Source organism: Vigna radiata, chromosome 11 (assembly GCF_000741045.1).
Source record: "Vigna radiata var. radiata cultivar VC1973A chromosome 11, Vradiata_ver6, whole genome shotgun sequence".
Classification (NCBI taxonomy): Eukaryota; Viridiplantae; Streptophyta; class Magnoliopsida; order Fabales; family Fabaceae; genus Vigna; species Vigna radiata.
In genome coordinates, this window is record NC_028361.1 from 7,605,080 (window position 1) to 7,620,394 (window position 15,315).

At 34.8% G+C, this 15,315-nt stretch overlaps 2 protein-coding genes across 9 annotated transcripts; one reads left to right on the forward strand and one right to left on the reverse strand.

Annotated features, from left to right (window-relative positions):
• Positions 1-616: 616 nt before the first annotated feature.
• LOC106776541 (protein FAR1-RELATED SEQUENCE 5) lies at positions 617-5,345 on the forward strand. The gene is made up of 2 exons (XM_014664021.2): positions 617-3,426; positions 4,862-5,345. Exons 1-2 carry the CDS (start codon positions 1,228-1,230, stop codon positions 5,027-5,029), a joined length of 2,367 nt encoding a protein of 788 aa, XP_014519507.1. The 5' UTR covers positions 617-1,227; the 3' UTR covers positions 5,030-5,345.
• Positions 5,346-7,010: 1,665 nt separating this feature from the next.
• LOC106777795 (diacylglycerol O-acyltransferase 2D) lies at positions 7,011-14,908 on the reverse strand. Of its 8 annotated transcripts, XR_001376987.2 has the most exons (10): positions 14,483-14,907; positions 14,326-14,400; positions 14,167-14,252; positions 12,926-13,032; positions 12,682-12,837; positions 11,464-11,550; positions 10,075-10,172; positions 9,490-9,929; positions 9,287-9,384; positions 8,227-8,271 (listed from the first exon to the last, which is right to left on the reverse strand). XR_001376987.2 is itself a non-coding variant. In XM_014665552.2 (9 exons), exons 1-9 carry the CDS (start codon positions 14,662-14,664, stop codon positions 7,318-7,320), a joined length of 963 nt encoding a protein of 320 aa, XP_014521038.1. In that variant the 5' UTR covers positions 14,665-14,907; the 3' UTR covers positions 7,011-7,317. The 8 variants fall into 8 exon arrangements, 3 of the variants coding, with proteins under 3 accessions (XP_014521038.1, XP_022643239.1, XP_014521037.1); XM_014665552.2 differs by lacking the exons at positions 9,490-9,929; positions 10,075-10,172 and adding an exon at positions 7,011-7,419 and having other exon boundaries at positions 8,184-8,253; XM_022787518.1 differs by lacking the exons at positions 9,490-9,929; positions 10,075-10,172 and adding an exon at positions 7,011-7,419 and having other exon boundaries at positions 8,184-8,271; positions 11,464-11,535; positions 14,483-14,905.
• Between the last annotated feature and the right edge of the window lie 407 nt (positions 14,909-15,315).

Below are 15,315 nucleotides of genomic sequence, written 5' to 3' on the forward strand. Positions count from 1 at the left end.
GTTGCCGGCAGTGACACCATCTAGTACCGCTGGCGACGTCGCCGTTTGTCGCTGTCACTATCGGAGTTCTAGTTTCGACCGACAATTACATGGTTTTGATCGTCTCGGTCAGGCGACCACCATTCCATTACTGATTCTTTCATCAAAGCTCCTATGTGCTCTCAACGTCTTTTGAAGTTATGAATTTGCTCTCTTTTTTGAAGTTACGAATTTGCTCTTTTTTTCGTCGTACATTATATGTATAGTAACAATTCAGAACGTCAAGGTCATTCGTTTTCCTCTTTCAGCTTCATCATATATTATCACACGTCTCATCTTTTTTAACAAAGTCAATTAACTCATCGTGTCACGCAATTAATAAGTGAACAACTCATTCAATTTTAACCAAACAAAAAAAATCAACTTAAACCATTTTTAAAAAATATAAAACAACGGATAAACATATGTAAAAAAAAGTAGAACAATTTAGAAACCAAAAGTATTAAACCTTATATTATTACTATAGTTATCGTTATTTTTATTTATGTATTTTTTTTTAAATTACCTGTGATATTTATTTTGCCGATAAAAAATCGATGTCTAGTACATAGATGCAAAATTTGACTTGCTTTGAGAAAGCATAACCAAGTAATGGTACGGTTTGCCTTTATACAAAACATTTTTCTTTCTTCTTCTTCTTCAAATTTCTCTCTCCACTTTTTGAAATGTAACGCTGAACACAGTAATTGCTGTTTCTCATTGTCGTTTCTCCCTTACCTCACCCGAAAACCCAACTTTGGTCCACCCATTACCTGTAAACAATCCAGCACGATCGATTCTGCTTCTCTTTTTTCACTTTCATTCTACTCCTGCTCCCTCTCCTTTCCAAGATCCGCATTTGTCCCTTTTCCTTATCCAATTTTTACTTCTAAATCGTTATTCTCTCCTGAATAATTCGTCTCCGCCATCTTTATGTTCATTCATTCTCCCATTCTTCTTTCCTCTATTCCGATCATGCATGCATCTCCATTGTGATGGTTTCGTAGAGGTCAAATTGTGTTATCCATGCACATAAACGATGAAGGTGATGATGAAGGATTGGTATGTTTTCTTAATGGCTTCAGTTGTGCTTAATTATTTGAACCCTTTAACCCCTTTTCTTTTATGCACCACTACTCTCTAGTTTTCGACAAAGATAGTGTCTTGTTGAGAGGTTAATGTTATTTTGATTACTGGGTTTTCTGAAAAATGGAGTTTGAGCCTTTGAGTCTAAGCAACGAGGTTATTGAATTTGATATGATTGGTTTGGGGTATGATGCTACCATTGACATGGAGCACCCTGTTGAGGATGGCGAGGACCTTGTTAATATTGATTATAGTCCTGCTGCTGCTAATTCTGTTCTTGCTGCTGGTGTGGGACCTCACATTTTTGGAGGGGACACTAATCTCGAGCCTTGTCAAGGTATGGACTTTGAATCGGAAGAGGCTGCAAAGGCCTTCTATAATTCCTACGCTCGCCGTGTTGGCTTTAGCACGCGGGTGAGCATGTCTCGGCGCTCCAGGCGTGACGGTTCTATAATTCAGAGGTCCTTTGTGTGTGCCAAGGAAGGTTTTCGTGTGGAGAAGGAGAAGCATTTGGTCGATGGCAGAGTCAAGCGGCCACGTGCCGAAACCCGCGTTGGTTGCAAGGCCATGTTGGTTGTGAAAATTCAAGATTCTGGCAGATGGGTTGTTTCTTCATTTGTCAAAGAACATAATCATGACTTGGTTCCGCCGGACAAGGTGCATTGCCTTCGTTCTCATCGTCATGTTTCGGGTCCAGCTAAGTCGTTGATTGATACTTTGCAGAGTGCTGGAATAGGACCTAGTGGAATAATGTCTGCTCTAATAAAAGAATACGGTGGAATTAGCAATATTGGTTTCACTGAGCGTGACTGTAGGAATTATATGAGAAGTAGTAGGCAAAGGACCCTTGGAGGTGACACTCAAATCCTTTTGGATTACTTGAAGAGCAAACAAGCAGAGAATCCTTCATTTTTCTTTGATGTACAAGGTGACGAAGATCACTGCATGAGTAATATCCTCTGGGTTGATCCCAAGGCTAGGACTAATTATACTTACTTCGGAGACACTGTCACCTTTGATACAACATATAGGTCTAACCGCTATAGATTACCTTTTGCACCTTTCACTGGCATAAATCATCATGGACAGCCTGTATTATTTGGTTGTGCTCTCCTGATAAATGAATCTGAGGCATCTTTTGTCTGGCTTTTCAAAACCTGGCTTGAAGCAATGTCAGATAGACCTCCAGTTTCAATTACTACTGATCATGATAGGGTGATATGTGCAGCCATCAACCATGTATTTCCCAGTACCCGTCACCGATTTTGTAAGTGGCACATTTTTAAGGAGTGCCAAGAGAAGTTGTCTCATATGCTTTCTGAACATCATAATTTTGAAGTTGACCTGCATAAATGCATTAACCTGACCGAGTCCATTGAGGAGTTTGAGTCTTGTTGGTCCTGTCTAATTGATAGGTATGATCTCACGAAACATGAATGGCTTCAAGCAATTTACAATGATAGGCGGCAGTGGGTACCAGTGTACTTGAGGGATACATTTTTTGCAGAAATGTCAATAACACAGCGAAGTGATAGCATAAACTCTTATTTTGATGGATATATCAATGCATCAACAACACTTCAGCTTTTTGTCAAGCAGTATGAGAAGGCTTTGGAGAGCCGTTTTGAAAAAGAAGTCAAAGCTGACTATGATACTATTAACTCTACTCCAATTCTGAAGACTCCATCACCTATGGAGAAACAGGCAGCGGGAGTTTACACAAGGAGGTTGTTTATCAAATTTCAAGAAGAATTGGTTGAGACATTAACATTCTTGGCAAACAAAGTAGACGAAGAAGAAATGATTACCGTGTACAGAGTCGCCAAATATGGCGAAATGCACCGAGCTTACTTTGTCAACTTTAATTCATTTGAGATGAAAGCTACTTGTAGCTGCCAGATGTTTGAGTTTTCTGGTCTAGTTTGTAGACATATATTGACTGTTTTTAGGGTGACAAACCTTCTTACTTTACCATCGCATTATATTTTAAAAAGATGGACCAGGATTGCTAAAAGTGGTGTCATTTTGGATGAACGTACTGCTAATTTGTCAAATGGTTCTCACGAATCTCTAACCATCCGATTCAGCAATCTCCGTCACCAGGCCCTTAAATATGTTGAAGAGGGAGTAACCTCTTCGGAAGTTTATGATGTAGCAATAAGTGCACTTCGGGAGGCTGCGAGAAAGGTGGCATCTGCAACAAAAAAGGATGGAAGACAGGTTATTGTAAACGGAACTTCCGAAGAATACCTTCATCAGAGCAATGAAACAACTATAAGACGCAGTGATCCTCCATTTTGCTCGCAACAATCTTCATATAAGGTCTGTTGTTTTTGGTAATTTATGATATAGCATAATTTTCTGCTGGAACATTTCTGTATTCTGTACTTTTGTTGTTCATAGATTTTCTCATATGTTGTATTATTATGCTCTTTTCAAGTTTAAAGGAAAGTGGTTTATAAGAGAGGAAAGTGATTCTTCTAACTTTTATTTCAAAGGAAAAAAAGTCCCACTTGTCCTCTTCCTTAAGTAGTATTCTCAAAGGTTGTTTATGAGCCAGTTAAACTGGTATGATAATATGGTGCAATATCATAAACTCTCCCAATTGGTATGAAATATTTTTCTCATTTAAGACATTTTATGTTATGAGCTAAGATTAGATATTTTTGAGGTTTCCATTCTACTAATCATAATGATGCTGTTCCAATATTTCTATGGATAACATTCTTGGTTGTGATTTTTTTTTTTTTTTTTGAGATTAACAGTTCAACTGTTAACTTTCTCCCTTCAAATTTTGGAGAACTTCTCCCTCAAAACTGTCATAAGTAAATCGGTGAATTGATTGACTTGAAAAGGCCCTGCTCCAGTGCATTCAGTTAATTCTTCCGCATCATTTTAGATTTCTTTTTTTAAAAAATAGTCTCTGGTCTTGTTCCGGAATTTCATTGTTTGCACATCTGCTGCCTGGAGCCTCTTTCTGCTAGTTATAGTTGCTAAAGCTTTTCAGGCTATTGAATGTTCAATTGCATCCAGAATAACTATTAATCCAGAACTTTGGTATATATAATCTTGTAATTGTAGTACAAAAAATATCATACGTACCCGTATTAAACATACATGCTACAGTTAGTTGATGTAGGACAAAGATTTCTGATACCATTGGATGTGATTTGAATAGCACAATCAACAATGAAGAGAGAAAAAAGGGAAGAGAAAAAAATAATGAAGAGTAGAGAGATATCATTATCTGATGAGAATTATGATATCCTCATTCAAACTCAGTTGTACCAGTGAAAATTACTCTCTCTTGTAATTAAGTGTAACCCTTTGTTAATTCTGATTCTATCAGGACAAGGCACAATCCAAATCAAACAAACAATGTCAATTTTATGATTAACTTTTAAGAGTAAAATCAAAACCAAACTTTCTGAGAGGGTTTGTCATATCTGGTTTAAGGAAATTAAAGAGCTTGGTTACTGAGAGGGTTAAATGTCTCGAGACCCTAGAGTCACCATTCTCATCACTGGAAGAGTTGTAATAGATACTTTGACAGTCTATATTAGTGATAATAGTTCTGAAAGATTAAAATTTGTAAAGAAAATCTTGGTCCCTTCTTATTAATTTGCTGTATGATATTTTCTGAGGGATTACACATGTATTTAGATCCTCTAAAACAAACACTTTTTGTTGTACCTTCCTAACCTCCTCTCCCAACTTATCCTCTAATGTTTCTAACGAACAGTATAATTTGTTGTAGGATGACCAGGATAGAACAATTGAGAAGTTGACACGGCAACTAGACCGAGCTCGAAGGAAATGTGAAGTTTACAGGTCCAACTTGCTGTCAATTTTAAAAGACATTGAAGAGCAGAAGCTACAATTATCAGTTAAAGTCCAAAATGTTAAGTTGGGAATGAAAGAGTGATTTGTCAATAATGGAATTGATTCGTGTATTTCTTTCATGTAATTGTAGGTTCACCCTCTTGTAAAGCATCTAGTTGGGTACATGTTTTAGTGAAGTTGAGGAAGATTCCTAAGGCAAATTTCTAACCAGTTTTTCTGAGGGTTTCAAACTTGAGTGCAGAATCATCAAAACTGTGTGAAAGATCACACCTATCCCATCATCATAAGAGATCCAAGAGTAATTCATACCAAGTAACCAATTCATTAGTCTAAATCAGAATGAAACCCAAAATTTACATAGACTAATTTTATGCTTACGTTTTCTACTATACATGTTAATCTATCTTCTTTATATTTGTTTACTTTAGAATTTTAGTTCAGCATTCATTCATTCATCCATTCACCTTAATCTTTCTTGCTTAACCTTTTTGTTCTCTACCAATATAGAGTATGCAATTACTCTTCTATTCTCCCATTTAGTGCTATTAATTCACTTGGTTCTCTTTATTTTTTTGTTGAACTACTTGTTTCCGTTGTCTACAAAATTTAATATTCAAACTAGAGAAGAAAAACTGGTTTGAGTGTTTTAATTTCTTTAATTTAATCTAAAATGTTTTAAAGGAAATTAAAAGCACATAATTTAAAACATTTAAATGTTAATGTAATCTTTTAATATTTATTTCTAAAACTTTCTTTGATGAGATTACATTAAGAAGACTAATTGATATTGCCTTCAGTTCTTAGACAAATTTTAAAGAAATTTAGTCCTTTTTATACAGTATTTTATAACTATATACAGCTTCAAGTTTTTTTTTTCTTTTTATCAAGAATAAATATTGTAAGAATTGGGTTTTGTATTGATGAATAGTGAGAAGAAAATTTTAAAATCATTAATAAAAAATTTAATTTTTTACATTGGTAATGTTTTGATACAATTAATGTATTGTATAAAGAAATAAAGTTGAATTACCTTTATCAAAATATGGGATAAAGTTAAAATATAGATAAACCTATCTTAATCAGAATCATAAGTACCCTAAATTAAGAAAGTTTATATCCGGATTAATTAAAAATTTGGGGTTGGTTTGGGAAATTTCTGGTTGTCAACCAGCCCCAATAGGATTATGTTTTAAAACGGGAAGTATTCCTAGCAAAATAGTAAAAAAAGAACTATAATAAAATTGAAAAGAAACGGTGAAACACTAAAAATAGGAAAAGATTAAAGCTAAAAAAAGACATAAAATTGGCATCAATTTTTTTAAAAGCTAACTACTCTATAAAAGTATTTATTAAATCGTATAAAGTATTTTCTATATTTTAAATTAGTACTACATTAAGAACGTAAAGGTCAACACACGACCGAACTCAACCTGGTTTATATAATTTCAGCCCAATTAAACCCGGGAACTAATACCAGCTAGTTGCGTGACGAAAACTTCTTCCTGCACCTTCATAATTTCAGTTTGCACTTCCATAAATTTTTATATTTCAAATTATACAATATGTAATATAAATTTTACACTCTGACTAATCTCCAATATATTTTTATTTTTTTATTTTAGAATATAAAAATTATATTTTGAATTATATATTCTTAAATATAAATTTATTTCAAATTATACAATTCGTATTTTTTATTTTATATTCTAAAATGTATAATTCAAAATATAAAATTATACTATAGACTATACATTCTAAAATATAAAAAAATTTAGGATTACGGGTTAAAATTTTGGAGTTGCAGGAAGAAATTGCCTCCTGTGACACATACCCTGATCAACCCTTCTTAGTTTTGCAAGTGGTATTCTTATTATCCTGCTAATTGTAACAGAGGTTCCCAGACTAACAAATACTTTGACACCATTCACCATATTAAGGCTAGGTATACATGTCTCCATTAACTGAAATCTATAATTTATACTAAAAAGTAATTAATTGTTATGAGTAAAAGTATGAACTAGAAACTCTATTGAATTTGTAGAACAGAGAAACACAGCAGGAAGTAAGAAATCCGAAAAATGTTATTGATATACAAAGAATACAATAGTTTGTTACAAACTACATACAGAATTTGAGCTCTATTTCTATTTATAATCTCTAAGTAGCAGTTATGCGGTTTACAACCACTTAATATGCAATATTAAAAAGATAGCTACTCCCTCATTTCCCTTTATTCATCAATTTTATTCCCAAGATGGTAGTTGTTCGTATTACTAGCAATTTATAGCCTAACTTACATTTACCAACTCCATCCCAAAAAAAGAATAAATAAAAAGCCATTGAAAATATGGTACAATATTAAGGCCTGGTTCAAACAATTTTTAATTCAAGGTTTGGATAGCCAGCAGGAGCTTTGTGCCTTTCAAAGAGATCTTGAAGGGCTTCCACAAACTTACTATGTATCTTGGCAACCTAAAACAAGGATTAAATAATGAAAGAGGTTAGAAATTCAGCCAACTGGACCCCAATGTTTGAAGATATAAATCGTAGTAACAAGAATTCCAATTCATCATAAGATGCTAACTTTACGAAATCATAATTACGCATTGGCGGTATTCATAATTAAGTCTTCGATTATGAAACTATGCAGACAAGTATTTCGTGGACTGAACGGATACATTTAGGTATTAGAGTTATATACTAAAAATGAATAAAAGCTGGTCTATTCATTAAAAAATATAGATTAAAATATAAAAATCAGACATTTGAAATTTAGTTTTGAAAAATACAAAAAAAAAAAAAAGTTTAGTTAATACAAGATTACTAACCAGTCACTTTTTAAATTCCCTTATGCTTTAAGTTAATTGAATAAATTTGATCATTCGATTAAATAAAATAAGGAAAATAGAAGTCTTTATTGGATAAGTAATTAATTGACAAGAAAATAATATTGGTTTTGTTAAACATATATACCCAGAATATTTGTATCAGAAAATGAGGTTGGTCCTACTGAGAAGGAAGATTGTAGTTTGTCCTATGGGGGAGATTGCATCTTACTCGAACACTATAGCCAAGGATAAGACTTATCGATCAAACCAGACGGCAAGTTTTTTGTTTAACTACTCCAACTTCTGTTCACTACCATCTTTGTTACTATTTAACATGAAAATTTAATAACTAGGGAGGGATCTGGATCCTTGTAATTTAACATAAACGCTGCCAAAATAGGCACATACCTCCTCGGTGGTTGGGTTGGGGTTTTTGGTGAGCTCAATTGGTCTTCCCACCACCACATGCATTGGGTATCTGAACGGTAATGGAGATCTGAAAAGGATATTAGAAAATCTGCTTTATAACAATAAAAACTAATAATAAGAACAGAAACTTCCATGCTAGCTAGTTTAGACTCTATCCTTCTGTACCAACAAATGGCTATACGACTCAGATCAATTACTCACTGCTACGTGAATGTCTTCAACAAAGAATGAATATTTTCACCACACAAAAGCTTGCAAGCTATGAAAAAAACATAAATTGCATAAGCTATATCTAAAATATCGTGAAATTACACAGATTTCCCCAGCATGTTTTACCTTTACATCAACCTTTCATATAGGAGAACTCACTGTAATAATTTTCAATCAAAGAAGGGGAAATAGCTGGTATGTAAAAGATGTCGACGTAATGGTTTTGAAACAAGGAATTATTATAGGATAGAAAAACATAAAGTTAGGGTAATTTCAACAAACTTTGGGGTGGTCTGTGCAATTTATTGCTTTAAAAAAAATTGATGGGGGAAAGATATACATCTTGCATAATATCATTTGAATCCACCTTTTCGAATCACATTTAGCAAATATTTTAAGCTTATTCCCAACTAAACTCGAACAATTCATTTTTACTATTGTTTCTACATGTATTAGCCTAATACTATTACATGTCAATTCCTTTTGTTGTTAATTTAAACATAAAAGGAAACATATTAGGTGAGAACATGTTAGAAATTAATCTTGATCATACAGCCAAAATGAATGGTTAAAGATTAGATTTAAGTGAAAATTTCATCCATCCTTGATAAGTTGTATGGCGGAAATTAACTTCTCTCACTTCTAGCCATCCTCCATAACATTTAAAATGTGGAAGGCATGATTTCACTTTTTACGGCCGGATTATTATATTGAACGTTTCATTCTCCCCAATTTAATCAATTTCACAGCCTCAAACTCAAGCATGAAATATTAATTAGATTCATTCCTTGTTGAAGATTCCTTAGTAGCATAGCCAGTATAAACAGGTGTAATAAGAAAAGCTTGCAGGTTGTCACCAAAGAAAAACGCACCCGAAAATTCCCCAAAAACACATTGGGGTGAATTTGATAGCTCTTGCAACTTTCAGGAAGAACTTCCCACCTGGTTTCCACCACTTATAGACATTTGACTACAAAAAAAGTTATAGCAAAAAGGATAATTATCTTCAAGTTCTACTGTATGTGCAAAGAAACATCACTAAAAAACATATATCTATAGTAGTGAGAAAGCCTACTGTCACAAGAAGAATCTACAGCTAAAGGTCCCCAAATGTCACGAATAGCCACTAGAGTTCAAGAAGTTTGGAGTATATCATAGTGGATTGGGAAAAGGGATGGTAATGGGTCTTTCTCGGACAAAAAAGCTCTAAACCATTGGCATATTTATTAGGCCTGGGAATATTGCAGAGTGGCGTAATTTTTTGCTTGTGTCATGATGACGATGCGCATATTAACAATGCCAATTGGGTGAACTAACATGTCTAGCAGGAATTACAGAAGCTAAACGTAGGAGATACAGACAGTAGTATATACTGCAAAAAAGGTAGAGGATAAAACGTTGGAATTCATCACACTGGGGACTAGCAGGAGGACCATCTCTTGGAATGACAATAATTGTCAATCTGTACAGTTCATCATGTCCCAGAGTCCCCGCCAGCTGCACTGTATACGAGTCCTGCGATTTAAGAATATAGTTGAAGAGAAGAAATTCAATGAAATTACTATCTTGAGCAAATTTGCTAATGCTAACAAAGTTCTTAGCGTCAGGAGTAAAGTATTGAGGACCAAAGAGTGTAAATCAACCAATTTGATGGACAGACCTTGCCTATTCCCCATGATGACTTGAACTGATCTGCAGAAGGGAGTACTTTGAATTGGATGCATGGGTCAAATGTAACATGATCGGTGGTGCATGAATCTGAAATTCATAAACCTCAAAGCCAGTAAGTAAAGACTGTGCCAGCTGTGAAGACGCAGAAATTAATTATACGCAACTTTAGTCGGCATTTCTACAATACTGATGTGAAGGACAGCTTCAAACTGTGACAGGGGCATTGAGCATGGAATGGCAAGACTGAGATGAAGTGTTGACGAACAACAGCCTGGAAAGCCAGAGCAACAGCCAAAAGGAAAAAGTTGGACACAAGAGGTCCCGGCCCTTGGTGGTAATAGACTGAGGTCTCATGTTTCTGTCTAGTGACATATTTGTCATTGGACTGGAGACTGAGGACTAGGGTCCTCCACATGATCCGCCAATACCACAATCTTGAGCTGCATTTTGATAGTCACCAGTCACCGGTAGGCAACCATAGTTAGCAGATGTTTTTGAGCCTGTGCCACTTAAACTGAGGTGGTTGAACTGAAGTTGGAACTAGTGCAACAGTTGCCTAGATCGACTTAGCGAGAGAGAGATTCTTGTGCTTTGCCATTTGAGCTTTGTGAGCCAACAATAGGGACTCAATCTATGGTTGAAACAGGATCAGGACATCTTGGCACAGAGGTGACAAATGAGTCATGTTTATTGGGTAGTCCACCCAAAACACCATCTAGGTGACTGGGAGGAGAGACGGTCTCCAAAAGGCCCTAATATTTCAGAAACGGATTGCATCCAAAGAAGAAACTTAAATTTATTTGCCCTTTTCACCTGACAGTGCACTAAAACAAATGATGTGATTTTGCATGAGCGAAAGCATGGAAGTGAATGTGCACTTCCTCCTCCACTTGCTAAGAATGATAGAATCCTACTATGCAAGCTGAGAGAATCATACAGAGACCAGAGAAGTCATGATAGCGGGAGAACATCTTGTGATTTCACTCTAAACATGCTGGATTTACTGCCAGTTTCACAATCTTCTTTTCAGTTAAAGTGTGATGAAATGGTAAGATTCACAATGTAACCCTGAAGCTTGCGCTCTCAAATCTTAGCTTCAACTTACTATTGCCATTGGAGGAAATTGTTATCATCGAGCTTGATTGGAATCCACGAAAAAATCATCAAAGGAATCACAGAGGAAGTCATCATGAATGCATTCATGAATAAAAAAGGAGCTCTATGATATATCATAATGGAAACTATGGTTCCTGATACCAGAGAATGAGCAGAAGAATGTAGAGAGAGAGAGAGAGAGAGAGAGAGAGAGAGAGAGAGAGAGAGATGCAGATGATTGTTGCACAGTAAACTGAAATTTGATTCCATCAGAAACAAATACCTGACCGAAGCAGAAAACTGGAACCAAAGGTAGGCCTTTCACCATTGATATGCGGACAAATCCTCTTCGTGCCTTAAGGAAAACAATCTACCAATAAGAAGAGTTCAAGCTGCTTTGTTATTTCTATGAAACAGATATATATTGAATAGAGCAAAGTCATTCTTAAAAGACCTATTTTATGTATGCTATATTTACGAAGTAAAAAAATCAAAATCACCAAGAACCGAGAACCAACAACCAAAGCTTATTAGACAGTATTCCTATGGTAGAAGTATACTTGGTAGAGGCTAAAAATAAAAAATGCATAGAAGGATCAAATAACATTGATGTAACTTACTCCAACTTTTAATTAGTAGTTTATTCACCAAATTTACCCGTAGATTGAAAGTTTCTTTTGCAAATATTATGCCCACGAAAGATCATTTTAATATTTGATACTCCATCTATATATATCAAGATTGACAGGACATACGCTTCTTAAAATATACAAAAATATGAACAATTTTATTATCATCTTATTTTTGTTTATATTTTAACAGTTGGATTGATTAAAATTATATATTGTAAAGTGTTAGAGATCGTAGTTGGTGTAAATTACAACGACATCATTTTATTCCTTCTCACACACACACATATACACAGTTTTTGTATTGATATTTGGGCATTACTCATCATCTTTTCTCGTCAGTTCAACTAGCTTTTAATTTCACACCTAGAGATAGCTCATGTGTTATTGGCATGCCGAAAATACAATATAGTAAGCTGAATTTTGGGGTTGTTGATCTTAAAACTCAGACTAAATGAAGTAAACGAAATTATATACGACAGATAATAGGAAACAAAAAGTAATATACTGTTGAAATTTGGAACGCATGCAATTCTTAGTTGAGTCCCAGTCACACAAAAGCTGGGAAAATTGCCTGCACCGACTGCTGTATTGTTAAACTAGGCATCCATGGCAATCGTGTAACTTGAAAATACTTTAAAATCTGATTCAATTCCTTAAATATAAACCATTACTATATAGAACTATAACTCCCCAGAAATAATCACAATTAAAAACAATTCTTTGTATTCTTACAGCATGCTAATTGTAATAATTATAACAATTGATAATATATCATCCTAACTAACACTATCTGTAGAGGAAAGTCAAATTTTAATTTATTAAAAAAAAATCCCGTAAGCATTGAGTAAGAGAAGTGAAAAGCAATGCACCTCAATGCCATGTTGCATGAGGAATGTCTCTTGCACTCCACCAGGTGTTAAAATGCAACTATGGCCAGACGCTAGCAAGGAGATAAAGTTTTTCTTTGTTGCTGGTGTAAGACCCAACCATGTCCATATGTGTCTCAAAAATGGTGTGCAGAACACCTATCCATTAAATGTGAAGAGAAAATCTTGAAATGAAATCCTCAATTACCATAATTCATCTTTGCAGGATCCCAAGTAAAAGCTTTACCGTGCTGCTAGCAAGAACTCTAACTTTTGGAAGAGGCATGAAACCAGTGTGGTCAGCTAGTGCCACAATGCCAATTGGCAAAACCGAATGTGGTTCATAACCAAAAACTGCATGTTGGGCACACTGTTGTTACAAAAGAGTCACGAACAAGAAGATTCAAGATACAACTAGACAGAATTCCAATGCTTATTAGGCCAAATTCTGCTGGCAAATTAAACACCAGTCAACCATAGGAACAAAATAACAAGGAAAACTGGAAAATTAAAGAAACAGTGAGTTTGTCTTTCATAGAAAGCAATTGTAGGATTTATCCGAGGCTTAACCAACAGGAAAATATAAAGTATATTGTAAACTGTCCTAATTACACATATGCAGATCTACGGCAACTATGGCCAACAAGAGACTAGGCTTGGTTAAAGCTTAATCATAGTTTTTATCAAGTTCATTTCAAGGTTAAGCTAGAAGTTATTTCAACAAGGACAGTTAGCATCATATTTAAGGTTTTAATTTAAATAAAATATGTAGTTTTATGAAAAGCTCTATCTTAAATATTAAACGGTGAAAGGCAGAAATACAAAGATGGTCTAAGCAGCCAACAAAACACCAAATATTAATAGTAAAAATTCAATGGTTAGCATAATTTTGTACAGATAAGCCGAAAAAAATCCATTTGGGCTAGGAAAAGGTACCAAAGTAGAAATCTCATGGAATTGACTGATCCTGTCGTTTTAGTAATTAACGACACAGAAAAAGTCCCATACAAGATAGAACTCTAATCAGAGGCACATCAAGGAGCACCGGGTTAACCAAAATAACAATATAATAAGATTAGACTGGTAAATTAAGAAGAAAAAGATATTTCTCTGCTGAGTGTGGAACAGGAAAGAGGAGAGATAAGCTTAAGTTACACTAAAAATTGTAGCGCCTATTGCAAGATTGCAATCAATTCGCTAAATACAACAGAGCAGATCGAAATAGCATTCATCAGTTAATTAATCCCCTTTGGATTTAATAAACCTTTCACAAATTTGCCATTTAAGGAAATGAAGATTTAAAATTCTATAGTACCACTTTCCCAAGAGTTATGTTTCTTCCTAAAGCAAAGGCAAAGACCCTAAAAACAACTCCGCCCACTAAATAAAAATAGGAAACAAATTTTATCTTTCGTTCAATTTTTTCTAATTTATCTCGCATTTCAAGAGGAGTTCGTCTTAGGCTGGGAAGAAGGAGCACAAACAAACCATAAGCACGGTTCGGATCAAAGGCGTTCATATCCTCTACGTGAAGCGTGATTGGAAAATAATTGCAAGCGTGTTTGCAAATGAACCTGAAATGTACAAATAGAGAGATTCGAGCCGTGCCTTGTGAAAAGCGAAAAGGTAACGAGGTCAAAAAACTACCTCGACAATGTTCGGCCAAATCTACTCTTCTCGTCGATGGGAAGCACTGCAAACACAAACAGAAAACCGAAAACCCTGGCACGCGAAACAACAAAACTCAATTAAAGTGAATAAAAAAAATGAAAAACGGCGATTTGGAGAGAGGTAGAAAACGAACAACAGTAATTTGGGGAGAGGAAGGAAGAAGAGGGCGAAGACGATGAGGGCAATGTTGAAGTGAATAGCTCCCAGCCACAGCGCCATCGCTAGAATAGCGCTGAACGTGTTGGATGAGTTACCGAATTCTTCTCTCCCACTGATAAATCTCTCCGCCTTGCATCCGTCGTCAGTGGCCGCCATGGTCCGAGCTCCGAGGGTGTGAGGGAACGGCGTCGTTTGGAGTAACAGAGTGCACAAGCACGCTGATGGGTGATGGAAACATGAGATAGGAACGTTATGAAATTGTTGAAAGTGTAGAGGTATGAAGTATAAAACGACAGTTTGGCTTCGTCGCGTGATTTCAGTTAAACAGTCAGTTGGTGGTAACGAATAAAACGGTGGAAAAGGTTCAGTTACGCTGGCGCTGTAACCAGTGATGATGGCCCTCATCTTCATCATTGCTTATGACTAATTTTTATTTTTATTCGTGATTATATTTTTAAGAGTATGTAATTTTGATTAAAAAATTAACCTATAATATTTATCAAATAAATTTTATAATACTTAAATAAGTATATACTGTAGTCCACCAAAAACATACATTTATAGTAGTTGTATAGATATATAATGGTATTTTACTTACATTATACAATTTTTATGTGATTTTATTTAAATTAGTGATTTTAGAATTCTTTTTGAATTTAGGTAAAATACAACTCACCTTAACAATTAAAGTTTGCCATCTCTTCACTAAATAAATAAATAAAACATCTATGATTTTAATGATATTTTATATCTAAATATATAACATTATTTTATCATCTTTCACCGTCTTAATAACTAAACACTATA

Bases quoted from the DNA above. Each gene is read 5' to 3' on its own strand.
- LOC106777795 (XM_014665551.2), bottom strand. From the start codon at position 14,664: ATGGCGGCCACTGACGACGGATGCAAGGCGGAGAGATTTATCAGTGGG. The intron at 13,033-14,166 runs GTTTGTTTGTGC...CCCAACATGCAG, and splicing joins TGATCCGAACCGTGCTTATG to TTTTTGGTTATGAACCACAT. The intron at 12,838-12,925 runs GTAAAGCTTTTA...TTTAATGGATAG, and splicing joins GAGTTCTTGCTAGCAGCACG to GTGTTCTGCACACCATTTTT.
- LOC106776541 (XM_014664021.2), top strand. From the start codon at position 1,228: ATGGAGTTTGAGCCTTTGAGTCTAAGCAACGAGGTTATTGAATTTGAT. The intron at 3,427-4,861 runs GTCTGTTGTTTT...AATTTGTTGTAG, and splicing joins CGCAACAATCTTCATATAAG to GATGACCAGGATAGAACAAT.